Source organism: Rattus rattus, chromosome 5 (assembly GCF_011064425.1).
Source record: "Rattus rattus isolate New Zealand chromosome 5, Rrattus_CSIRO_v1, whole genome shotgun sequence".
In the NCBI taxonomy this organism is placed as follows: Eukaryota; Metazoa; Chordata; class Mammalia; order Rodentia; family Muridae; genus Rattus; species Rattus rattus.
In genome coordinates, this window is record NC_046158.1 from 67,156,319 (window position 1) to 67,183,067 (window position 26,749).

Genomic DNA, 26,749 nt, shown 5'->3' on the forward strand with positions numbered 1-26,749 from the left:
GGTCCCCACTACATGGCTGTGTTGTTTCTGACCCCTGAGATGCATGACTAGGATTGGAATGACCAGTAATCAGTGATTGCAAAGACTGACTTGGCTGCTTTCTCACTGCTCAGAAAGCTCCCTGAGATGGCCTGTCATGTGCAGGCTTGGAGAAAAGCTTACAGTATGCTAAGAATGCCAGATCATCTCTTTCCCCTCCTCACACACCCATTCTCCTTCCTCCCACAAAAGGCAAGCACAGCAGCTGAGCAATGTCTGGCAAGCGCAGGGCCAAGGCCAGGGCCCTGCCCACCCAGCTGAGCCAGCCCCACCCACCCAGCTGAGCCAGCCCCGCCCACCCACAGGCCGCGCCACCTGGGAACAGGGCAGAATCAGGACCTGGGAGGTCAGCTCTGCTGCAGCCCTGGGTTGGAAGCAAGATTCTGTTGGATGCTGCCCCCTCCCCCAGCAAGGCCTGTTCCATAGGCTACAGGATACAGGCCACGAGGAGAGCAACCTTCTAGGCCAAGCAAGCATTCAAGCAGGCAGCTTTTCTTGTGTCTTGAGCATCTTCCTGAGATATGGGGGTGGGCTGTATACCCGCTCTGTTAAAGCACAGGAAGCTGGACTGCACCAGGTGAAGAGATGACTGTGCCCCAGGGTCATCGGTCTCGTTTCTGGACACAAGGGACTCCCCCATCTCAAGACCAGACACCACTGGCATTGCTTCTCCTTATGCAAACTGGCCATGTTAGAAATTGTGCTTTCTCTTCCGAGACCTGGTAGTCCATGTTGGGGCTGGTTCTGGGCAAGTTGCTGTAGGGTCCGGCAGGGATGCCTGAGCCTGGAAAGTGCAGTCAACGGGAGCTGCCCCTTTTGGCCCCTGCTGAGATGCTTGAACTGCACCTCGGATCTCCATAAGTGTCTCACACATCTGACCAACACGGCTGTTCAGTTCAGCCATAGCCTGGCTGATAACATGCATGCTGTCAGCCATGTCTTGGTGCACAGTCACCAGCTCCTGGCAGAACTTCTGGAACATTTCGGTCTGATGGGCACGGGCATGCAGGAGATGCCAGTCCAGGCCCATGGTGGGTGAGTTGGGATGTGGCTCTGGGGTCCTGCATGCCTGGGCCTGGAATGAGGGATGGGGCAGGACCTCTGGCTTAGGGCCCAGCATCTTGGACTGGTCTGAGGAAGATGAACAGAGCAGTGTGGGCCTGGCCAGGAGGGCCTCTTCCTCTGGAGAACGTAGCAGGGGCATCCGAAGAGGCTGCTGTGAGGGCCCAGGAGCTTCCTCATCTTCATCATCTTGGAGCGTACAAGGAGAGAAGGACAGATGATTACAAAAGGGCGAAGGGACAGCCCGGGTCACAGGCTCGCCTCTGAAACTCCCTGCTGCACACCCCTCAGCCTATACTGGCACCACACACAGAGAAATGCCAGCTTCTAAGTCCCTGAGGTATGGAGGTCCAGCATTGGTAGAAGGATGAGCAGGAGCTGGTTCCCTTCTTCCCACAGAAGCAGCTACATTCCAGGAAAGGAGTCCAGTCCAAGGAGGCCCCATCTCCAGTGGCAGCCATGCCAGTCTAAGGGCTCATGACCCTGATGGTGTCATTATATTTCACTACCTTCAAAAAAACAATGATGTCTGCTTTGCTGAACCCCTGGGGCCCTGGCTGGGCTCCTAGTGGGGCTCCCATACTACAGTGCATGGCAGAGCTGAACGAGTCACCCTGTAAGAGGTTCTAAGCTGCTCTCTTGTGAGCACCAGTCTCCACAAAGGAAGGACTGTCAAAGTTGCTTGGGGCCACCTTGTGGCCTTGCTGGAATCCTAACCACTGCAGGGAGCTAGATGCCAGATGGCTGAAGATGAGAGGGAACGGTAGGTGCAGGATTCAGCAGGATTATGAAGGGCAAGCCATTAGCCCTGTTGTCCCCCCGAGGTGGGCTGTGAGGTCAGACACATCATGGCCCACTCATGAATGCTTGATTACACAGGTCCGTAGGTTCCCTGATGCTGGCACAGTGGGAGCCTACTGCTTCCTGAGCATGCTCTATAAACGGCAGCCATCCTCTTGGGGTGCCAGAAAGGGTGGGAAGGAACACTCTGAGCTGTCATTACCCCTTTTCCAAGCCCAGTCAGGCTAAGGCTTGTGACTATTAGAAGATTTGGGAGCTCCTGCAGCCCATGTTACCTCTGCTAACCTCATCATCTTTGATCTCTAGGAGATGGAGTGGTGGATAGGGCAGGATTCAGGAAATAAGCTTTTCCCGATGCTGCCCGCTTTGAGGCTCCAGCAAACGCTGCCAGATCCAGGCTCAAGTCTGGTTCTGATGCCTCAGGGCCCCCTCCATTTTCTGGAAGATTGTTTGCCTCAACTAGCTAACGAGGAAGTCTGCCTCTTCGTGAACACTCTTTTCTACTCCTGAGGCTGACTTTGTGAGTGGCCACCTGTCAGAGACCTCGGCCAAACAGGAAATAAACAGGTCCCCATGGCAAAGGGCCAGGGAGGAAGTCGGACTGGGTGAACCGCTTTCCTGCTGGCTGAATGCTTAGATCCTCCTGCCTTGCTCACAGGACTGCATCGAGGACAGCAGATGAGGAAGGGTGTGGGTGTGTGAAGAAGTGGGAGGGTGGGGTGGAATTCTTCAGGGATGGACTCCGATGGCTCCCCCTTCTGGTGAACTCCAACTAGACTGGCTGAAGTCCCAGGAAGCAAGAAGGTGGGAACACAGGGAAACAAAATGGGTGGGGCAGGGGAGCCAGGGGAGAACGGGGAAAGGAGGCAGGAGAGGGGGACCCAGCCGGTCTCAGTCTCAGGTGAGCACCAAGAAGCAGGAACTGAACAGAAGTAGATTAAGCTCGGAAGACTGGAGAGTAGAGGACAAAGCACAGAGTGACCAGACAATCATGAAGAAAGGTCTCTCCCTGGCCTGCCACTTGGCTGCTGTGGTGGTGCCCCTCCCCCTACCGGCTATGATGGGGCTTCCCTGGCCTTTGCAGTTCCTGGAACGTGCCAAGCGCCTTCCTGATGTGGGCCTTGTACATGCTGTTCCCAGCCTGCTCGCCTTCCCCTCCCCTCTTCTGTGCCTCCTCTCACCAGGCCTGGTTAACTCTTCCTCAACCTTCAAGCATCTTCCTCAGCCAGCCTTGGCCTTTTCTGCAGCTGCAGTACTCCATTCATGTGCTTTGCAGACCCAGCAGACTGTGGGGCGGCAGACCCAGTGTGGGCCCCCGAGATCACACAAGTCCAAGGCTTGTGCTGGATTGGGTGAGCACTCATTCTTCCTCTAAGGTGAATGATAATCTAATTCAAGAAGGTATGTCTGCCTAACCTTTGACATTGTAACACAAGGTCAACTACAAAGTTTCTGCTCAGGTGCCAAACAAACAAACAAACAAAAAATGTGTACTGTTTTAAACAAGGCTATGATTTGGGTTAGGCCGCCTTCATAGCGATGTGCATGTAACCCTTAGGCCACAGGTTGGATCCATCCAAAGTGTGTTTAGTCCTACAAGTGTCTGTGTGGGTTTTAGATGCAGCCCTCTCCTTCCTGCTCCCAAGCCAGCTTCTGGCACAGAAGGGATGCTCAGGAAGTAGAGACAGGTCAGAGGTAAGATGGGGCCATGGAGAGAGCCAGGGAGGTAGGCAGGGCTGAAAGATAGCAAGAGAAGAGGTGCACACAAGGAAGCAAGTCCCACACTCAGGCAGCGATACTCACAGCTGGTGTTAGGGCTGTCGGTTCCATCCAGCTCTGCCCTGGGGAAGCTGTGCCCAGCCCTGGCAGTGAGCAGTGCTGACTTGATAGCTCTCTTGTGGGCAGCAAGCATGATGGGATGGGCGTGGCCCCCGATCCCTGGGCCCGACAGTGACTGCCGCATGAAGGCCAGCTTGTCCTTGGTCCTGCGCTTCATGTCATCCCATCTGTGTTTAATATCCTTGATGGAGCGGGGAACCTGGCTGACGGAGGTGACTTTCCGAGCTATGCCTTCCCAAATCTTGTCCCTGTCGGCATGGGACAGCCGCATGGTCTCCCTCCCAAAGAGAACCGCTTCGTGACGGGTCACCTCTGTGACCAGAATGTCCAGCTCCTCCTTGGAGAATTTAGGCTTCCTCTTACGCTCAGCCAGGGGCAGCACGTTCCTTGGGTTGAATATCCCACAAAGCATAATTGGGTAAATGACCGTTAATGAGGGTGGTCCTCCTCCTTCCCAATCACAGGCCCCATCTGGGAAGCAAGGGAATGGCTGGGGCCACCTCGGCCCAGCCCCACCATACCCTCCTCCTACTGTGATGCCTTTCCCTCTGTCCTCCTCAGAGGGAAGGCAGGAAGGAGGTGGTAGGAGTCCAGTGACTGGAGGGCAGGGCTACCCTACCTCTCATCAGCCTTGAGCACCAGGCACTTCGAGCTCAATCAACCTCTGCTGCCCATCCTCTGCTTCTCCCCATCCAGACCAGTTTCTGAGGGCTCCATCTATGTACAAGAGCTTCGGCCACTTAAGGGACTGGAGAAGCAGCTCAGTGGTTAAGGACATTTCCTACAACTCTCTGTGAAGGATTAGAATTTGGATCCCAGCAACCACATCAAGTAATGCAAAAGTGCCTCTTATTCAAACTCCAACGGATTTGTTGGACCTCTTTGGGCATCTGCGCATACACACACACACACACACACACACACACACACACACACACACACACACAGAGACACACACACAGACACACACAGATACACACACAGAGACACACACAGAGACACACACAGATACACACACACACACACAGATACACACACACAGACACACACACACACACAGACACATACAGATTCACACACAGACACACATAGAGACACACACACAGATACACATACACACACACACAGATACATACACAAACACACACACACAGATACACACACACAGATACACACACACACACACACACACACACACACACACACACGCCAACTTAATTTTAAACAGCCGACAGTAGGCTGTGTGGCTGTGGCACTGGTGGCTGGTGTCCATCATGTTACAACCACAGAAAGCTTACCCTGTCACCTATGACCTGTTTCCCTTTTTCCTGTGTCTCTCATGTCCCTACTTCCCTGAGTGTGTGCAGAGAACAAGCTCTTCTCCCTCAGAAGGGGCTCCTCATGGTTTAGCTGCTGTGGTATTCTAGTTAAGACATGAGACACCCATGAGCGTCCACCCAGAGACATGTTGCCCTTGGAAGGACAACGTTGATTTTGCTGAGGCTCTTCAACCTGACCCTGCTCCTGCTCTGGCTTTAGAACTCAGAGAGCATCATAGTTCTACCTGCCTTTCCCTACAACTTTGAAACTATAGCTTCACCCAGGAGGAACCAGGGTGTTGAGGCACACTCAGATCCAAACCCATACCTTTGGATGCTTCCAAAATCACAGTAGTACCAGCAGGACTCGGTTCCTGCAGCCTTGCTTCAGTACCCAGCTCAGGACAAAGGCCTTGCACTCAGACAGACTTGAAACTATCCTTGGGGACCACAGAGCCCCTGTAAAACTAGTGAAGTCTATAGGCCCTGCTTATACCCTTGTGGGAATTCAGAGACTGTGTTAGGAGAGGAGATTGCTGTACAGTGTGGAATGTTCAATAATACGCTTACCTTTGGCCTCTGCAATGAAGCTGTGCTCATCTAGAATGTCTGAGAGCACTGCCAAACTCTCACATGTCTCAAGTGCCCCTGGTTGAGAATTACTGCATGCACAGCACCTAACACAGAGCTTGCATAGGTTAACACTCAAGACATGAATACCCTTGTACCTACCCCTTGCTGGGCCCACCACTAATTTCGTAAAGATCTATTACATCACCCCCAAGGCCCTGGCCTGTGACAGCACAACTAAGAGTCTATAAGTTAACAAGAGCTCCAAAAAGCAAAGCCACACACACACACGATCACTGGATCCTGGAACCGTCCTAAGTCAGGACACATCAGCTAAGACCGACCACCCAGGAGTCACTTGGGCTCAGGGCAGAGTCCTGTTAATAGAAGTGGGAGCAGCTAACTCCCACCTCTTGAACCCACCCACAGTCACAAGGATCCAATGCTCTGCTTGGTCCGTGTTTATTATCAGAAAGAACTGTGGCTTGCAGGTCTAGAGACACAGGGCCCCAGGCCAAGTTTTGCCACAGATGACAGGAATGAGAGTCATCAGAGTCACTATAAAGAGCTTGCAAAACTGAGATGCTCTGAACTCATCCCCAACCAAGTTACACGCAGCCCTGGAGTGTTAAACAACACCCGAGTTGGCTGAGATGAGGCCAACTGTCTTCTCAGGGGCAGTGGGAAAACCCTTTGCCCAGACAAAATCTCAGAAATGGGAGGAAACATGGGACGGGTCAGCTCTCTGAGCCATAGCTTCTGGAGCTCTGCACACAACAATGTCACAGGAGGCATCAGATTCACTCTTTCAGCCTGGACCTGGCGTAGTGACATATGTGAAGGCCCAGCCCAGGGCTGAGGTCTCCATTAGCAGTCTTTCCGCAAGACTCACTTGCTCCAGCTGCCCTCGACAAAGTCCTGGACCCTCTGATGGAACACATCAAAGGCTCCTCCCTGTTCCGTCTGGACCCCCACAGAGCACATGTCTGTGCCTCTCTGGCATTACGCACTGGCAGGTGTGCCTGTAGTGGGGTGCTGAGGAGGGCAGGATTGAACTGGCCTACTCTCAAGTGTCCATATGTGCTGAGCTGACAGGGTGCTCAGCATGAGGGATGGACAGGCTGTCAAGGTGACCTGGACCTTTGGGGAGAGAGAGAAGAAGGTAGGTAGGAGTGTCGAGTACAACTTCTGGTGCCACTTTTAGGGAGAGCTGACCATCTTGTAGAGGAGGCTGTCATATGTGGGTGCTGATTCTGCACCTGTCTAGGGCAGCGGAAACAGCTGTGCGCTCAATAAGAGGAAGAGTCTAAACTGCCCTGCAAACCAGCTGCAGCCCTGGGGACACGCAGGTGGCAGTGAGGCCACAGGGGTGGGGGTGGGGGGACACACAGGGGACCTCCTCATGACTTTCCATTTCCAACCAGCTCCTCCTCATGTGCTCAGACTGCCCAAGACAACCCCTGATATCCCCATCTCTCATCTTCCCATCTGCCCTCAAAGGTCACCCATCTGCTATCTGAGACGCACAGAACTGTATGTGACAGGGCCTTGGGTTCGTGACGAGGCTGGGCCCCTGGTCCTCAAAGGCCTTCCTTTCGTCTCTACAAATCTAAATGCCCTACCACCGCCTCTGGATCCCAGATGTAGATCGCAAAGTGGTACCGGGATCAGACTGACCTTTTTCCCTAATACACACCCTCTGGTAGGAACCACACACACCATATAGGCCAGCCCTAAGCATGGCTCCCAATTCAGTGTGGCCACCTGGGAAGTGACCCTTGTTCTTCTCTGCTATCTCTGGCTAGACTTTAAGGACATTTCTGACACACAGTCCCGGGCCATGGCCCTGCCAGGATAGATCCACACTGGGCAGCAGTCAAGTTTAGTGTGAGCCCCGCGGGAAAGGGAGCTGGAGATGTTAGGAGCCTTCCCTACCATAAAACCATAGGACGATTTCTGGGTCTTCCCTGGAATGATGTCATCCAGGTAGCAAGAATCTGCTCTGGGATAAATGTCAGGGGTCCATCCTAGGTCAGGCACATTTTCCTCTTTGCAGGAGTTCTATCAGGAGCTATGGCATGCAGCCTGATTCCTGCAGCCTGCTGGTCTGGCCATAGGCTCTCTAGAGCCTCTGATGGAAGCCTGGGGAACAGGAGACTTCTTTCAGACCCTGTCAGCTGCAGTTCTGGAGCATCCTGGAGAGCTCTGAGATCCTGGAGGCCCAAGATACTCAGAGCCCATCCCAGAGGCTGGTGGAGCTCACTGGAGCTGGGAGGGATGGGACTCACCTCATCCAGTTGGCCTTGGTCTCATCCGACCCATCTATGGACTTGTAGCGGTTGTTCTTGTCCACAATCTGGAAAACAGAGAGACCGTCTGAAGCGAGCCATTACGGAAGGGGCTCTCATGTGCCTGGGCTCCTTACCTGAGGCCCAGGATCCAGCTCCATCCTCAGTATCACCTCTTCCCTCTGCCCTCCTACACTGTCCACACCATCACCTCAGCTGCTGTCAAGAAGTTTGCTGTCTCCTCTCCACCTACTCCCATTCTCTTAGAGACCCTGGAGACAACCCGAGAGGCGACACCCCTCTCATCTGTGCTGATGGAATCAGAATCCTGGGCCATGGCCCATTGCAACATGGCCCAGGCTCACCACTCCCCACAGGTACCAGGCTTGTACGACAGAAGCTGAAGACAGCCCTTCTCTCTCTGCGGTGTGTGTAGGAGATGAGGTCATCACTGGGGCCCAGGAATTGATCTGAAAGGGCTCATCCTCTGCTGAAATTTCAAATACTCAAGACCCTTGGGGTTTGGGGTGGGTTGTGTCCAACCGTCTATACTCCACAATCATTCTGAGTACCAAGATCCATGGAATTGTAGGTTGTCCCTTACTCTCTTTGTGGAGGGCGGGGGTCCTTCAAAGGCAGTTCTGGCACAAATTTTAAGCTTGAAGGTTAAGGCAGAAAGAGAGATACACTCAGAAAGAGAGATACACTTAGAGAGCATAGGTGTCGACTTCTCTGATGGCATCTCTGGTTCTTTCCTGACCCAAGTTATAAGCAACCTACTGATAGTCTCCTATGGATCTTTTGTAGATAATCAGTCCGTAATCTTTCCTTTTGTGTACTGCTTGACATCATTTTGTGTTGTGTTGGTGAAGCAAAGATCATAAAGTTCTCTTCACTGCTTAATGAGCACTTCCACATTTTAGTTCTGGTAATCCTCGGCCTTTATGCTTTTTAATATAACCTCTCACTTATGCCATCCTCCAACGGTAGAATTTCTATTGAATAAACATAGAGTAGCTCGTTCAGCCCCCCACGTCTTCTAGCTGCCGCTCCATGGTTTCCTCTGTCTTTCGGAGCAGTGTCAGGGGACAGTTCTCAGTCTTTCAATCTGCCAGTTGTGTCTCTGCCTACGCCAGCTATTTCCATTCATGAGAGTTTTCCTTTCTCACTTCACTTGGTTTTTGTTTTCATTTTGGTTTGTAGAAATTTTGAGGCAGGCCTTCACTACATACCCAGGCTGGTCTTGAACTTTCAATCCTCTTATTCACCCTCCTTGGGTGCTGGACTTGCAGGCACTCACCACATGCCTGATGCTTTGCTGCCTTTGTAATGAGTATCTTTTATCCAATTGATATTTTTCACTTTCAGTGTTATTGATTCTTTTTGAGGATCTGTCCATTTTTTGTCTCTTTGGGTTTCATATCAACATAATCCTTCTTGTTTGCACAGCTTAGTTGAGGTATAAATCATACAACACAAACTTCCTGACTGTGGAAACGTGCTAGTTCAAGGCTAGTTCCCCGAAGACTTGGTAAAACAGAGCGATCAGAAGCCCCTGGGCACGGGTGCTAACACTCCATCATTCTCAAAAATGGCAGAACAAACTTTTGTCAATTGTAATCAGACCATGTAACTCATATCATCTCAGGGTTCTGTCCTTGAGCTTCTAATGGGATTCACATTTATGGTCATAACCTCTCAGGTCTGTACACTTGAGCCCTGCCCACCTGTCTGATTGACCTTGACCTGTTATGGTTTGAATATGAACTGTGCACACCAGGCTCCTGTGTTGAGCATTTGGTTTTCTGGATGACAGTGCTGTTTTGAGAATTGCTGAGAACTTCAGGAGGAAGATCTACTTGGAGAATGCTGTGATGTATCCTTTCTTCTTGCTTGCTTGTCCACCATGAGGTGAACACCCTCCTCTACAGTCTCCTACGGCCATGTTCTGCCTCACCACATTAGTCTGCCTGGGACTAATGGAGCCAAATACTATGGACTGGAACCTTCAAACCGTGAGCCAAAATGTCCTTTCCTTTGTTCAGCAGTGTATGTCAGGTATTGTCCTAGTAAGGAAAAAAGTAACTAGTCCAGCCTCTCTTTGTCTCTCACTCACTGCAGCCTGTTCTGAGGGCCAGCCAGCCCAGCTTGGGTCTGTGCCCAGAACCTCCTTTCCATCAACTTAAAGGAACCATACTCATGAAGCACCTCAAACACCCAGAGATGATAAGAGGATAATGTAGCTGACAGCAAGAGCCAATGAAATGCACACCAGTCATTTTCAGCTCAGATCTTTCCTGTGCTTCAAAAAAATCCCAAGTTGAAACAGGAAGATGACTCAGTGGGTATAGGTGCTAGGATTTGGGCTTGACAACCTGAGTTTAATCCCCGATCACAAACGGAGATAGGAAAGAACCAGTTCCTGAGAGCTGTTCTCTAACAGACATATACACACGAACATACACACCACATACACAGACATACTTGCATGCACATAACACACACACTCACACACACACACACACACAAACACACTCCAAATAAATAAAAATGATAAATTCCAAATAGAGACCCTCTCAGCCTCCATCTCCTTTTCCACTTCTTCCCTGACATGACATCCTCAGTACATCTGGAGTCAGCAGGAACCCCACCCCCACCCCCACCCCATTTTTGACACATACATTTTCTTCTCCTAAGATCAACATGCAATACTGTTTTGCAAAATCTAGAAAATATTAGTCCAGTCTGGAATGTTCCCTGCAGGCTTGTGTTTTGACAGTGCAGTCAGTCCCCTGCTGGTAGCACTATCTTGAAGGGTGCCACTATATTTGAAGACTTTCGGCACCCAGGTGGCAGACTCTGGCTCCTGCCCCTCCCTGTGCTTTAGATGTGAGGCATCGTCACCCCCATACACTTTTCCAGCACTTCCCCACTATGATGGTTCGAAACCCTGAGCTAACATAAGCATTTCTTCCTCTCCCCTTTTCTATGGGGTGATTAACTATAGACATGCACTAGTAACGAATGCTGCAAGTTCACTGAAAGAGTCTCCAAGTGACCACATCCTGCTAAAACATTACCTCACTGAGCTGGGGGTACCCATTCCCTTCTAATCTGTGGGCCTCAGACTATGTCACCTCTGCAGGCCTTTCTGATTTGAGCTAGCTCTCACCTGCCACAGCCCTGGCCTCTCCCAGCATTAGTCCCATGACATCCCGTTACTTTTCCGAAGACCCTAGTGATAAAGAACATTACTGTTGATGGTATGTCCGGTAGCTGTGAGTCTGATGAGAGGCTCCCTCAACATCCAAAGGAGTGGAGACAAGACAAAGGGCTCTGCCATTCCCAGTAGCAGCCCCAGTGCCTTACTTAGTGTAGATACGTGGTAGAATCCTGGTTGGTTGGTGGATGGTGGAACAAAGAGCCCTTTAAGTAAAAAGCAAGGGGGAAACCCACAAACAACCTGACAGTGTTGCTTTGTTAGTAAGGAAGCAATGAGCGAGTACACTGGGCCAGCCTGTGCCAACTGGGGTGATGTGAGACACATCCATCTTCAAAACATACAAGGAAACACATTTCACACTTTTAAGAGGTACCACTCAGAGCCTGGCATGATGGTGCTCTGGAGGCAGAAGCAGACCATTTCTGTAAGTTCAAAGCCAGCCTGGTCTACAGAGTGAGTTCCAGAAGAGCCATGGCTGTGACACAGAGAAACCCTGTCTTGAAAAAAACCAAACCAAACCAAACCAAAACAAACCCCCACAAAAACCAACACCAAAAGCAAACTTAGCACTCCTCGGCTGCTTTACTGCACTGCAGAGTGCCACCCAGGTCCTCTGGTCCTGTAAGCACTGGTGTTTGGTGGGTGCTGGTGGTGACCACCTGCTGGTAATGGCCACGTGGCATGCATGCATGACATCTGCGTGGCTTAGACCTGGATTGTTCCCTGAAGACCCTGAGGTAGCAGCTTAGTCTTCAGCTCGGCACTATTGGAAAGTGATGGAACCTTTAAGAGGTAGAGCCCAGTGGGAGGTCTTGGGTCATAAAGACGTGCCCTTCAAGGTGCTTATGGAAGGCCAGTCTCTGTCTAGGGGTCACAAGGTATTGCAACTTGCTTGCTGGTGCTCCCCAGCATAATGTACTGACTCACAGCAGGCAGGGCCCAAAGCAAAGCAGTCAGATGATTAGGGATTGAAGCCACTGACACTGTGAGCCCAGGTCTTAGCCTGACCTTCACAAATTCAGTCACAGCAACAGGCCGTGGGAATGCAACACCACCGTGGAGACCTTGGCTAACGGACACGGGACCCAGAATTCCATTCCCAGGACCACGCACTCACACAGACTCTTCCAGAGGAATCAAAGCCATGCACATTCAAGGCATTTCTTCCCAATTCCACACTCAGGGGGTTCATGTGGAAGGGCTGTGAGCAAGGCATGTCAAGAGCATGAACCCTAGAGACCAGCAAGTATGCTCCATGGTTACCAGCAGGCGGTTCACACACCAGCCCAGAGCTATGGCTGTGCTTACAGGATCAGAGGAGCTAGATGGCATTCTGAAAACATTCAACTCTAACTTATTGCTAGAAGAGGAGAGAGAAGTGGGGTGCTCCTCATTTGTCTGTATGAGTCTGACCTGCCTTTGTGCTTTAAAAAATCTCAGTGACAGGGTACTGGGAAGATGGCCCCCTTGGTAACGTACTTGCAGTTCAAGCAATGAAGCTCTCACGAAGCATTCACATTCAAGTGACCTGGGTTCTGTTAAGTCTCAACCCCTTGGACAAGCAGCTGAGGTGTCTGTTTAACCCACCAAAGCAAATCTGGCAGTCAGGTTCTCCCAGCATCCCTCAGTCCCAACCTAGTACAGGGGATGGTTACCCCACCCCCTACCCTGAATTCTCCAGCTCAGAGGACTGGGTTGCCCTTCTCAATATAATCTAGCCATTTTGGTTACCTCTTCTCTTCTCCTGGTTGCCGTACCTGGTTCCCCTCTCCCCTCTCCCTCCACCTTCCTTTTGACCCAGCTCAGTCTGGTCATGCCCACTCTGGACTCTCCCAGGTGTCCCTGCCTCTGACTATGCTGTCTCTTTATCTACAGTAAGTTTTCTCCTTCACCATACCCAGGAGCACACACCCTTTCCTTTTTATCTCCTTCCCCCACCCCCCATTCAAGTTCAATTCTCAGAACCCAAATTAAGAAGCTGGACATGGTGCTGTGGCCTTGTAATGCTGACACTGTGGAGATGGACAGCGGATCTCTGGGGCTTGCTGGCCAACTGTCTAGCCAATCTGCAAGCCGCAGGCCAGGGAGCAACCTTGTTTCCAAATCAAAGATAAGTGGGCTGGAGAGATGGCTCAGTGGTTAAGACTCTGACTGTTCTTCCTGAGGTCCTGAGTTCAATTCCCAGCAAACACCCAGACAGCTACAGTGTACTCATATACATAAAATGAGTGAATAATTCTTAAAAACATACATAAAATAAATGATTCTTAAAACAAAAAACCCTCTACACACATCATGTGTGTGTGCACACATGTTTATGATATTAAGGTCATATGTGCTGCAGCCCAGGCCTCCTCCCCCTCTACACGCTCCCCAGATGACGGGTGCCCTAGTATATACCAGGACCTCCATGGAGTGGCACAGAGTCTAGTTCTTATACTAACACTGCACACCTATGTTACATCTCCCAGTGAGCACAGCTCACAGTTCACAACCTCAGGCAAGTTTTCTCTGTAACACCACCTTGTAGACTTTCAGCCTTGAGCACAGCAGAGGGTAATGGTGGCTATCAGCACCATGAGCATCATGACTGCCACTGAGGAAAAGGCCAAATATTCCCTGTTGTTAGGGTTGAGGGGTGATATATACCAGTCAGCAGTCAACATAGAGTGGTACTAATTACCTTTTGGTCCCTTACAGCGTCAATGGAGCAGAGGGATCTAACTGGGCTGGAGGGACATGGAAGCTACCGGAAGCCTCTGTGGCTTCTATCTGTGGCTGGTTTTCTGGGGGATGTTCCTTGGCTCACCATTTGGGGTTTTCTCTATTCACGCTCACCAGTACATGACATCGGAGGAGCAGCCGGAGTGACAAGCTTAGGGACAAAGTGGTGAAGACTTAGAAATCTTAGTCACTGTCCCACTGCTTTGAAGAGACACCATGATCAAGGCAACTCCTGTGAAAGAAAGCATTTAACTGGGGGGCTTATGGTTTCAGAGGTTTAACCCACCATTATCATGGTGGGGAGCACGGTGACGTGCTGGCGGTGCTGAAGCTGTAGCTGAGAGCTACATCCTAATCCATGGACAGGCACAGAGAGCATCACCAGGCTTGGCATGGCCTTTCGAAAGCTCAAAGCCCACCCCCTTTCTCCAACAAGCCAAACGGTGCCACTTCCTGGTGACTGTGCATTAAATGTATGAGCCTCCGGGGCCATTCTTATTCAAATCACCACATTTCACTCCCTGGGCCCCATAGGTTTATAGCCATATCTTAATACAAAAATGCACTCCGTCCAACTTCAAAAATCCCCATATTCTATCACAGTCCTAACACTCTTTAAAAGTTCAAAGTCTCTTCTGAGATTCATGCAATCTCCTAACTGTAACCCCCTGTAAAATCAAAATCAAAAGCAGATCACATTCTTCCAACATACCATGGCACACCATTCCAAAAGGGAGCAAAAGGAGCAGAGCCAGGAAATACAGGGCCAAAACAAGACCAAAACCCAGCAGGGTGAACTCCAAATTCTGCATCTCCATGTCTGGTGTCAAAATGGTCTTTAGATCTCTAACTCCTTTCAGTTCTCTTGACTGCAGCACACTTCTCTCTCTTAGGCTGGGTCCTGACCTCAGAGGTTAGCAGCTCTCCTCCACAGGTCTCCCAGGACTCTGTCTTATCCAACACCTCGGGATCTCCAAGGCAAACCAGGCTTCACCTTCACAGCTACACACAATGGTCTCTCTAGGCCTCCATGAAGGGACACCCCTCACATATGCCTGGCCTCTGCTACTTCCTTAGCCATGAAAGGAGATTCCGCAACTCCTTTCTTGTATCCCTGAGTCTAAAGCCAGAACTACCTGGCCAAAGCTGCCAAGCTCTGCGGCTTGCTGGGGCAGGGATTTGACCCCTCTTTGAATGACATGTGCATCAGCTCTCTGTTGTGGATGCTTCCCCTCACTGCTGAAACTTTCATATGTTAGAACCTTAGCCGGGTGGGGTCCTATCCTTGGTCCTATCCAAGCCCTTTATACTTTTAGCATCAGGCTTTTCTTTACACATTTTTCCTCCCTGGGCACAGACCCTGGCCCCACCATCACGTTTCCTGGTGCTCCTTCTCTCCTCAAACTGCATGCTTTGTATTTCTGTCTGCACAGCTTGCTCCTCTGCATTATAGGTCTGTGAGATTACTAATAACCATACAAACAATGAAGACTTGAAATATCCTCTGCCAGCGCCACTAATCCAAACCTCTTCAGTTTAGCCTCAGGCGGGTTTTTAGGACAGTGGTGAAAGTAGCTACAATCTTGGCCAACATCTTACAGGGAAGGTTTCTAGGACACTTGCTAATATTCCTTTCCTTTAAAACTTCTTGATCTAGGTCCTCACAGTTCAAACTGTCCCCAGCACTGTCTTCCATGATCCTTCTAGGGTAGCCCAGTAAGCCCCACTTAAAGCATCCAAATGCTTCCCTATTCTAAAATCCCAAAGTCTTCCATATCCCTCCAGCAAACAGTGTGGTCATGCCTGTCACACGTGTACCCGAGGCCCCATATCAACTACTGCCTTAGTCACTGTTCTATTGCTGTAAAGAGACACCATGACCAAGGCAACTCTCACAAAAGAAAGCATGTGACTGGGGGCTTGCTTACAGTTTCAGAGGTTTAGTCCATTATCATCATTCCAAAGAAACCACGGGAACTTCCTTTCATTGTTCTGAAACTGCTGTTGATAAAATCTCTGTTTGTAAAACCACCTTACTGGCTGGTTTTGATTGACTTGATTGTCACACCCACTGGTGTGCAAGTGTAATGGACAGTCCTTGATGAGTCTGGGAAGAAGTACACACCTTGGCACATCAGCCTAACCCACGCCCAACCTACTTCTGCCTTAACGGCCATTGTTACTGTGACTCCGTGAAGTACCGCACTGCCCTCGACAGCTCTGACACAACAGTGCATTCCAGGCCCTGAGCTCTACAGCAACCTTGAGGACCTGTCGTCTTGCATGATAGACACTTGGTGCTTTGTTTCCCTGTGTCCCAGCCCTCAGCAACTGCCAGTCTTTCTGTCTCTGCCTCTGTCTGATTCTTCTTAGAACTGTTGAACTGTTGTGGAATGGATTTCTTTACTTCTGTGTATTCAATGCTACACACACACTCGTGTGTGTGTGTGTGTGTGTGTGTGTGTGTCCCTGGAGATGTGTTAAATAAATCCTATTCACATGAACCCAGATCTTATATCCAATCTGACATAGTTCACCTTCCTTATCTCTTCCTGAAGTTACATGAAGTTGGCCAAGAACAATCAAAGCAGCCTGTCACCTGCCCACTACAGCCATCAAGTATCAATACTTTTATCTCCTGAATGTCTTCCAGAGGCTGTGTGCTTGTGTTGCTAGACCACTGACAAATTCAAAGCTGAACTTCCAGCCAGTTGAAGAACCAGGATCTGAACTGTGTAGAGCTCTTTGGTCACGTCAAACAGTGCTTCCTCTTAAGGGTCCCATGGTTCTGTCTGGGAAGGGCACCTGATCCCACGGAACCAGTGTCAGTACAAACCACCCACCCCTTCCTCGGGGTAAGGAGTAGGCTCCCAGGGAAGCAAAGGGCACTTTCAGGTCCTAAGGTAGACCTTAGGGAGTATATGAGGTGGGACTGAAAAGGATGGTTTGGAGCAGGGAGAGCCTTGAGCAAATCTAGAAGGATCTGCCTGCCCTGCAGGTAACACAAGGGCTAACTGAAATGGCCAAGGGAAAAGGCAAACGACGAATGTGAAGTACCATACGGTGGTTTAGAAGGGTTTCCAACAGCACTGGGTCACACCCTGGCACCTCTGGAGTCACAGGGGACAACTGATCCTGCATAGAGCACTGTGTCACAAGGCTGGGATGCTGAGGAAAGGAGGTGACCTGAGTCCATTCTGAGTTTAGCACCATCCTAAGGACATCTGTCCTTGCAAGAGGACACTGTGATCCACTGTACGGGATAGTTTCCCTTCTGGCCCATTACAGAAAATACCGATTGGCTGTGTCTCATGACACTGAGGTAGCTGGTGTCACACATGAGTTGATTATTCAATATCAGTTATTACTACTTGTCACTAGACAGTGGCCAAAGGACAGATACACACTGTCTAAGTAAATAAAATCTTCCTTCTGGCAAAGCTCCCTGTGGCAGTAATGGTAATCAAAGCCAGGGACAAACGGGGAAAATAAAGAGATTACTGGAGAATTGGCTTGGTGGATAAAATGCTTGCTGCACAGGTGGAGCTCACATCTCCAGACACCGTGTAAAAGCTGGGTAGGCGTGGCAGTACTCAGGAAGCCCAGCCAGGGAATTCCAGGCAAAAGCTGGCTATAGATTCAGCAAAGACCCTGCCTCCATAAATGTAGTGGGGAGTAAATGAAGAAGACACTGAAGCTTCTGGTCTTTATAGGTATGCACACATATGTGCACAAACACATATGTACATTACACACACACACACACACACACAGAGAGAGAGAGAGAGAGAGAGAGAGAGAGAGAGAGAGAGAGAGAGAGAGAGGAGCTTGAACACAGCATGCAAAGGTATGAGCATTCCAGCCCCAGAGACTCCAACAACTTCACCCAGAGGCACTACCTGTGAAGCTATGGCCTGTCCTGTTCAAATGATTTTGTGGGTCTCAGCTGTGTATGGCAGACTCATTCTAGTCTCTTTATCTGTGAATTCATTCTTACCGCTGCCTTTCCCTTCCAGTACCCCATAATGAGAAAGACACGGCACTGCTGTTGGGTAGGAAGTGAGGAATGCGACCAGTGGAAACTGTGGGGCATCCTGTGCACATTCTATTGGCCTGCATGCTCTCGTAAGCATCAGTATCAGGAGGGGGAAAGAGGAGGCTACGAAGCCTGACCACCGGTGTGTCCTTGGATGGCTCCAGGGGAGGCCTTCATAAGGGCATTACTGCTACAAGAGACATTGACAAGACAGCAGTGAACACAGAGACATGCCTGGGGTAATAACCCGGAGTGGCATAGGACAGGCCAGCCAAACATACCCATCATGACCCCACCCCATTTCCACATACCCCTGTGAACTAAGAATGGCTTTTGAACCTTTAAAAAAAATAAACATTTTTGAATGGTTTTATAAAAATGTTTTCCTTCATGCAACTTTACTTATGGTTTTTTACATTTATACGAATTTCGAACTTCATTTGAAATCACATACAGTTCAGAATTTTAGACCCTAAATAAAACTTTATTGGAACACAATTTACACACACTCATCTGGGGCTACTTCTGTACTACAATGGGCAGAGTGCAGTAGCTGGGATAGAAACTGGGTGCTTCACGGCCTCTAACTTAAAAAATAAAGACTTAGGTTTACATGTGTATAGGCCATGCATATGAGGTTGTCTGTTGTCTGAAGATGCCAGGAGAAGGTGCTGGAGCCAGGGAGATGGAGTGATGGACAGTTGTGAGCTGCTGTTAGACATGGGTGCTGGGAACTGAATTTGGATCTTCTGGAAGAGCAGCACAAATAAATGCTCCTAACTGCTAAACCATCTCTTCAACCCCTTAAACTACTTTATGAAAGGCTTGGACTGTACCTACACACACACGCGCGCACACACACACACACACACACACACACACACACACACACACACACACACACGCATACACACACACGCATGCACACACACACACGCACACATGCGTACACACACAGAGATGCATGCACACATACGCGCGCGCGCACACACACACACGACTTTAAATACAAGCGTAAATGTTATGTAGCCACAGGTGATCCTAAGAGCAAGGTGTTCATTATTAGGCTTATATCTTTCTGCAAGCTTTTTGGTGTGGTTTTCTTGGGGTTTGGGTTTTTGTCAGACAGGATTACAATATGTAACCCAGGCTTTTAATTCTGGCTATTCTCTTCCCTTAGCCTCCTGGGTGTTCAGATTATAGGCACCCACCCACCACACCAGGCTCTTTGAAACTTTCATAGTTAAGAATTAGTAGAAATTAAATAAAAAGCACTCAAAAGAAGCTCTTGTTCAGGATGGGGAGACTCAGAGGGCCACAGAGCCTGAGGACCTGGGTTTGAATCCCCGGAACCCACAGAAGAGCTGTGCGTGGTAATGCTGAGGAACCAGGAGGATCCTAGGGCCCATTGATGAGCCATTCCCACCCATCAGTGAACGCTGGGTTCAAGAAGAGAAAACACTGCTTCCGAACATAAGGTGGAGAAAGACCAAGGAGGACACCAAAGTCAGTATCTGGCCTCCACGGGCACACACAAAAGTACACACACAGACACACATACATAATCACATGCCAAGCCCTTGTTCACCTGTGTACACCCATACACACATTCCAATCTCTCCGATGTCCCCTCAGTCAATGGACAAGCCTGAGGTTCTGAGCTTCCCTGAGCACCCTGAGATAGCAGACCTAGGCTGCCAACTCCTGGCAACATTGTGAGACTCTAGGCTTGCTTTACTTTCTTCTCTCAGTTGTAGCACCCCACTGAGGTCTGTTTTACACACCTTGCTAGGCTGCCCTAAATCCTCTCTGGAATAAAACACGGGCTGGATGAAAAACTTAAAATAGAACCTTTGCTGGCTTCTCTTCCTTCTGCCTCTTTTCCAAACCACAGGGTTACACGGTGGCTGTAAGCATGTGTGCGTGTGGTACTGTCCTAGCCCGCAGCAGCATCTGTCGGGGAGGGAGGTGTGCTGTGGGGGGCTGGGAGACTTTGATCCATGATTTACAGCATGATAAATTCCATTGGGCTGAGAGAGCAGGGAAAGGGGCGTATCTTGTCTCAGCAGCCAGAACTGAGCACGAAACTCATGCCAGGGCAGCCAGGCTGACTGTGAACCCAGGCCCTCACAGTCAGCACACAGTGGGGTCAGCTCTCCAGCTTGAACACAATCAGAGAGGGAACTGATGCTGGGCAGGAAGGAGAAGAAAAGATCCAATCAGGGAAGCAGGGAAGAAGGAAGGAAAAGGCACAGAAGGAAGGGAGGTGGGGAGGGCCAAGAGGTGAGAGGAGGCAGGCTCTGCAGCCAGATGGCAGCAGGCCTAAAGCCTAACGTAGTTCTGCCTAGCTGCTTAGTTTTGTATGCAATGCCCTTTTCCTCCCCTCCTCACCATCCTCCAGCAGGATGACAACACACTGTGTTACAGGAGGAACATGGTACAATCAGAGGAGCAATGCTGTTAGTGGGGAGTCTACCCTTGGCCAGACTTTACCTGGCGCTATAAACACTAAGGGCTGTGTTTACTATGATCAGGCCCCATGCCCACCGGAATGCTGTGTGCACAAATCATTAAACTGTTGTACACAAAAAGTAGTGTGTGTGTGTGTGTGTGTGTGTGTGTGTGTGTGTGTGTGTGTGTGGTTTTGCAAAGCCAGAGAAGTCAACAACGGTGTCTTTCCCCAAGACTACTTCATTTCACCCTTTCTTTTTGAAACAGGGTTCCTCTCTGGCCCAGAGCTCACTCATTGGCTCTAGTGACTGGACAGGGAGATGTGGGATTTCCAGCCTCTGCCTCCCCACTGCTTGGGTTTTAAGAGCAAGCCACCATAGCATGCTTTTTGACATGAGTTCTAGGGCTCAAACCCAGGTCCTCATGTCTGCATAGCAAGCATTAGTGACAGTCATCCCTGTAACTTTAAATGTGTCTTCTTGGGTGGGGCCAGGGCTTCTGAAACCAGGAAAAAGGATAAGGAAAAATAACCAGGAAAGCTTAGGAACAGGATTTGACCAACGAGTGCAGTTCATGGATGATGCAGGGTTTCCAGATTCTGGCCCCAAATCAGCATCACGATCCAGATGGTTTCTTTCCTTTCTCATTTATCATCTGAGTAGGCCAAGCTCCTCCCTGGGCTCCCCAGTGAGGTATAAACAGCCGTCCCTGACATATGTGGGGACACACATACACATACAGACACACACACACACACACACACACACACACATATACACAGATACATACACACAGACACAATGACACATATTTACAGGTAAACACACAGAGACACCCACACACAGAATAGACACACAAACATACATAGATACACTCACTATACACACACTATACACACACACACACACACACACATATACACAGATACATACACACAGACACAATGACACATATTTACAGGTAAACACACAGAGACACCCACACACAGAATAGACACACAAACATACATAGATACACACACTATACACACACACGCGCGCGGAGGGGGGCAGTTCCTGCTATCTTGAGCCTTTCCAACCACCCATTCTCTTCAGGCCTCTGGTATCGGTCACCACTTGATATTCTGGAGGCCACAGGTCCACTATGTGGCCTTGCCTCCTCCCTCTGTCACCTTTCACATTTTAGCAGATGTCCCTGACCCACAAGCCTCCTCCTTGGTCTAAGAGCATCCCTGCCTCCTGCATGAGAAGACCAAGAGGACATGGCTGCTCCTAAGACTGAGGTTTTTATTAAACGTATAAGGGAGAGCACAGGCAGAGGCATCCGGAAGGGTCCAGACTGAAGCTGGCCATGAGAAAGGGTCGGGGAGAGAGCCAGAGAGGAAGAGAGAGGAACCAGAAGCCAAGAGGCCGGGATCGAGCCTGGAGACCAAGAGACCAAAAGGATCACTTAGCCAAAATGGCTGAGTGATAGAGGGAAGAGAAGCTGGGGAAGGGGGCTCAGCTCAGCCCCTGGGCTGGAGAGTTTAGGGGTGGGAGGATGGGGTGGGGGAGGTTTGCCAGTCAGGAGGACCCAGTAACAGGTAGAGACTGAGGGAGACTGGCAGCCAGGGTCCACTCTGATATACTAATAGGCACCTCGGTTAGCTGTTTGTACTGGGATTGAGACCTAACACTTCCTAGTCCCCTCCACTTCTTGGGGGTCAACAGAAGTTATTTTCCCCACATCCAATTTGACTCTGGCACTCTTGACTTCCTCCATGGAAGAATTTTGTAATTACGTTGAACCCAGCTAGAAAACCTAAGATCATCTCCCAGACTCAAGATGTTCACTGTAACCACAGATGCTAGTGTCTTTTGGCACTGAAAGACAGTCACCAGTTCTGGGGACAAGAATGAGAACACTATGGGGCCTATCTTAATCTCATTCCTGTCATAAAATACGGACAAACCTAACTTAAAAAGGAAAGGGTCATTTGGCTCACAATTCCAGAGTCTATCATAATGGGGAAGTCACACAGGCAGGAGCTCTAGGCAGCTGGTTGCATTGCATCTGCAATCCCGAAGCAAAGAGGGATGACACCTATGCTCAACTCACTCTATTTTATAAGGTCCAGTATCTCTGCCTAGGGAATGCTACCACCCAAGATGGGTCTTCCCACATCAATCAAACTATCAAGACAATCCCCCCACAGGATCCATAATGTCCTGGAAACTTGTCTCCTAGGTGACTCCAGATCTTACCAACTTGGCAATGAATACTAATAATCTTCAAAGAGCCATTAATTAGTCTACCACACCCACCTACCCTTAGGTGATGGAAAATGTGCTGACCCACCCTTTTCCATACTCAGCAGCTTCTGGAGACCCTTCTAGAGGTGCTACAAATGCATGTATGGATGGTGTTCTCACCTCCTGTTTCTCTCCAAAGCACTCCTCTTGCTGGCCCTAAGAATGCTTTCATTCTAACAACAGCTTTCCTGACCCTCCAATTACCAGCCACCTCTCTTATCTCTCATTTTCACGTCTGAGTTCTAGCCAAATTTCTGAGAAGTCTTTCTACAGGCCACCTCTATGCTAATCAGGTGCCCAGCTCCAGCACTCTACTGCAGGGGGCTACTGATAAGCCTTTGTTGTGGGTCTCGGTCCTAGGCAGTGCAAAACACTTTTGGCCCTGGTCTCTGCCTTGAGGAACCAGTAGCATGTCCCCACCCTGAGCTGTCAGTATGGCCAAAGACCATATGGGCCCAAGATCCCAGGTTGAGGCCTACTGCTCCTCTCATGTCACAATGCTTTTGTGGGCACAAGATCCAATAGACACTCTGGGCCCTGTCATCCTAGGCTTTCCAGCAGCCTTTGTAGACCTCTTTTCTGGCTATGTAGGCAGGTCACTCTCCTGGCCTTCTTTCCTCCACTGCAGCTTTCTCCCATACTCCCTTCTGGACTGTTAACTACTGAAGTCCCTTGACACTGAGGCAGGGCCGCACCATTTCCACCAGCCCCTATGGACGTAAGTCACATCTCTATACTCCCTCTGTATGTTCCAGAACTGTACATCCACCTGTCTGCTATTACCATTCAACAAGACCAACACTGGAATCCCAGTCATTCTCAACCTTCTTTCCATCCAGCAGTCTTCCCAGAAGTGCTAGGTGGGAGGCAGAGAGGACCTGAGCTGGCCTTGATACTTGGCTCCCTTACTGAAGCCATCCCATTCTGACTGGCCTTCATCCCTCATCTAGTCCTCAAGTTGATCCTTCAGTCTCCACGTGTCTGTCCCTGTCTCCACCCACACCACCTCCACTGAAAGTCTGGAATTACACTGACTCTCTACCTGCTTCCTGACCAAGGCCACATCTCTGTCCCAGTCAGTTCTGTAGGCTGCAGACAATGTTGTCCTTTAGAAACATTAACGTGGGGTTGAGGACATGGCTTAGTGGATAATGTTTGCTGTGTCATCATGAAGAACTGAGCTGATTCCCAGGACCCAGGTAAAAACCCAATGCTGTGGTGTGCATCTGTGATCCCAGTGCTGGGAGGTAGGAGGATTCCCTGGAGATTTATTGGTTAACCAGCTGAACCAGTGAACTCCAGGTTTAGAGAGAGACCCTGACTCAAAAGTAAGGTAGAGTTATAATTAAGGAAGACACCGACCGCCATTAGAGACCTCTGTCCTCCACATAGGCAGGCGCGCACGAGCGCGCGCGCGCGCGCGCACACACACACACACACACACACACACACACACGCAGAGAGAGAGAGAGAGAGAGAGAGAGACCACCACCACCACCATCACCACCATCATCATGCTGAACACATATACACACAACAAAAGAAATCAATAAACAACCAAACTGAAATTATCTGGTCATTCATCATTACTTGAAGCAACCTGGAAACTTCCCAGCATCCTTCACAGAATAAAGTCTGCACAGGACCCCACCTGGTACACCTCCATGCCTTCTCCAGCCCCACGTTTGGGTCTACTGATCTGATAACCCTCACCGATGTGTGCTTTGGTGATGTGATGTCTATTCTTAATCGTCACTTTGACTACATCTGGAATTAAGTAAAACCCAAGAATTGAGGAAAACTCTTGTGAAGGATTTTTGCTTACTTTGACATGGGGATCCACTTCTAATCCGTATCTTTGAGGTGGAAAGACAGACCTCTAATCTGGGCCAGAAGCCTATATAAGGATATGGAAGAAGGAAGATTTGTTCTTGGCCTCCTTGCCCTCCCTTGCTAGCAAGTTCATTCCTTCACTGGCATTGGAGCCTACTACTTCAAGATTCTGGTGTAGACAGAAGACCAGCTGAAACATCCAGCCTCATGGACTGAACAACTGCTTGACTCATGGGACCTTCCATTCATACACAGCCATTGTTTGATTAGCTGGACCACACTCTTGTAAGTCATTCTAATATGTCATATATATATATATATATATATACATATATATATATAAAATTTATTACACACACACACACACACACACACACACACACACACACACGGGGGGGGGGGGTTGATTCTCTCTTCACATTCTGTTACTGTGGAGAACCCTGACTAATACAGGTGATCATGTTCTTCCTTCAACCCCAGCTCAGCATCTGGAGGCCTCTTCTGCCCTCTGACCATGTGGATTTCCTGGTTCTTCACTTTCTCCTAGTTTCTTAGCTCACCAACACCTGCTAGTAGTTTTATGTGCATTTTCATTATTCTTTGGTTAGTTCCGTCTCCTGCCCATGAAGGTAGGATTTATACCTGATCTGGCCTGCCCCTGGGGCTGGCACCAAGGAGATGCTCAGAGAGAGGCATACATATGCTCTGAATGGTCCTGCTGCGTTCCTTTACCATCCTATGCCCCACCCATGGTGCACCTCTCCCCTGTGAGCAGTTCTAGGACTCCCTCCTTGTGTTTTTGAAAGCCCTTACTCCTCACTTTGGTACCCTAGCTATCCCACCAGCCTCAGGGCTCTCCCTCCTGAACCTCTCAGAGTTGCCTGCCTCCAGACCTCAAATCAAGCCATCACCAGGCTCATCTGGCATGAACCTTCTCCCCAATCTCCTCCCTGAGTCAAGACTTTCTCTGCCACAACCAGACCCAGCCACACTTCTGCTTGGCCGCATCACCAGCTTCCAAGTCGTCGGGTTTGGGAAATTTATCATGCACAGGCCCTCCCCCCAACCCCCACCCATCTTCTCTGCTAATCTCCATTGCCACCATGGCCAACTTCTTCTCCATCCCTCCTGTCTATGAGGAATGAGGTTCGATTCCCTTCCAAGAGAAGCTGCATCTCATTCTCCAGGGCTTATTCTGGAGGAACCCAGCCTTCATCCAGGCCAACAGCAGTAACATCAAGCAATGATAATGTTTTAGTGACTGAGAACGATGCAAGGCCATCTGGAGTCATCTCCATCAGTGGCTCTTATTATCCTGTGTCACAAAACAGGCCCAGAGAAGAAAGTGATACATTCGAGGTCGTTAGAGAGTAAACAGTTAAAGCTTGCTGACATTCCCACTGCAGACTCCGGGTACCACAAACACAATGTCCCAAAGTATGCTGTGCTCCCCCTCTGGTGGCAACAGTCACATGTGCATGCTTGGTGCTTGCCTTCCCAGGAGACCATATGCTCTCAACAACAGGAACCCTGCCTGTCTTGCAGAAGGCCTTCCCTCCGGTACCTGGCATGCCCATTTTCTGAGCGGAATACCATGGTCATTGGCCCTGCAGCCCTTAGCTACAGGTCTTTGGAAGAGGGGTTGACTGAGGTCTTTGTAGATACCTCATGGTATTTACGTGACACAGCCACATGCACACACAGCCACATATACAGGCACACAGGAGGATACTTGGGAAAAATCAGCCTTAAGTACTACTTGGTGATGACTTACCTGTTTGCTGCTGAGGTGGGGTCCCTTAGCTTGGCCTTTGGACGCCAAAGGACAAAAGCCACATGGGTGGACAAGAAGGTAGCAAGACCCATCATCCATGTGTCCATAGGCAGCCACAGAAAAGCACTTGTGCAGGCTGTTTTCTCCGAGTCCCATGCCAACCTCTCCCTGGGAATGAATAGTACAGGGGACACTCACCAGCCATGAGAAGAAGCCAGCTGACTTGTCCTGGGTAGAGATCTGCCCCTCATAGGGGCCAAAGATGTGACCCTTGGGGACGACTTCATTTATACACCGCACGTCGCTCTCTCCACCAACTTCCTTTACCACCTCCATGCCCTGTGGAATGGTGAGGGCCGCCCGATCTGGGATGCCCACAGGCACTGGTGTGTCAGACACAAACACGGGGGGACCATGGTTCGGACATTCATCCACAAAGTACTCTTGGCAGGACTCGCAGACTGGAAGAATGAAGAAGACGGAAAGTTCAGTAGAGGTG

General features: G+C 49.8%; 1 protein-coding gene across 3 annotated transcripts in view; it reads right to left on the bottom strand.

Moving 5' to 3' along the window:
* Prdm11 (PR/SET domain 11) overlaps positions 1-26,749 on the bottom strand; it is a 73,430-nt gene that overhangs the window by 14,516 nt on the left and 32,165 nt on the right. For all 3 annotated transcript variants that reach the window (XM_032903754.1, XM_032903755.1, XM_032903753.1), the window contains exons 4-5: positions 26,449-26,711; positions 7,919-7,986 (exon numbers count right to left, since the gene is read on the bottom strand). In XM_032903754.1, coding sequence (XP_032759645.1) covers positions 7,919-7,986; positions 26,449-26,711 — 331 coding nt within the window. The remainder of the gene's footprint in view (positions 1-7,918; positions 7,987-26,448; positions 26,712-26,749) is intronic.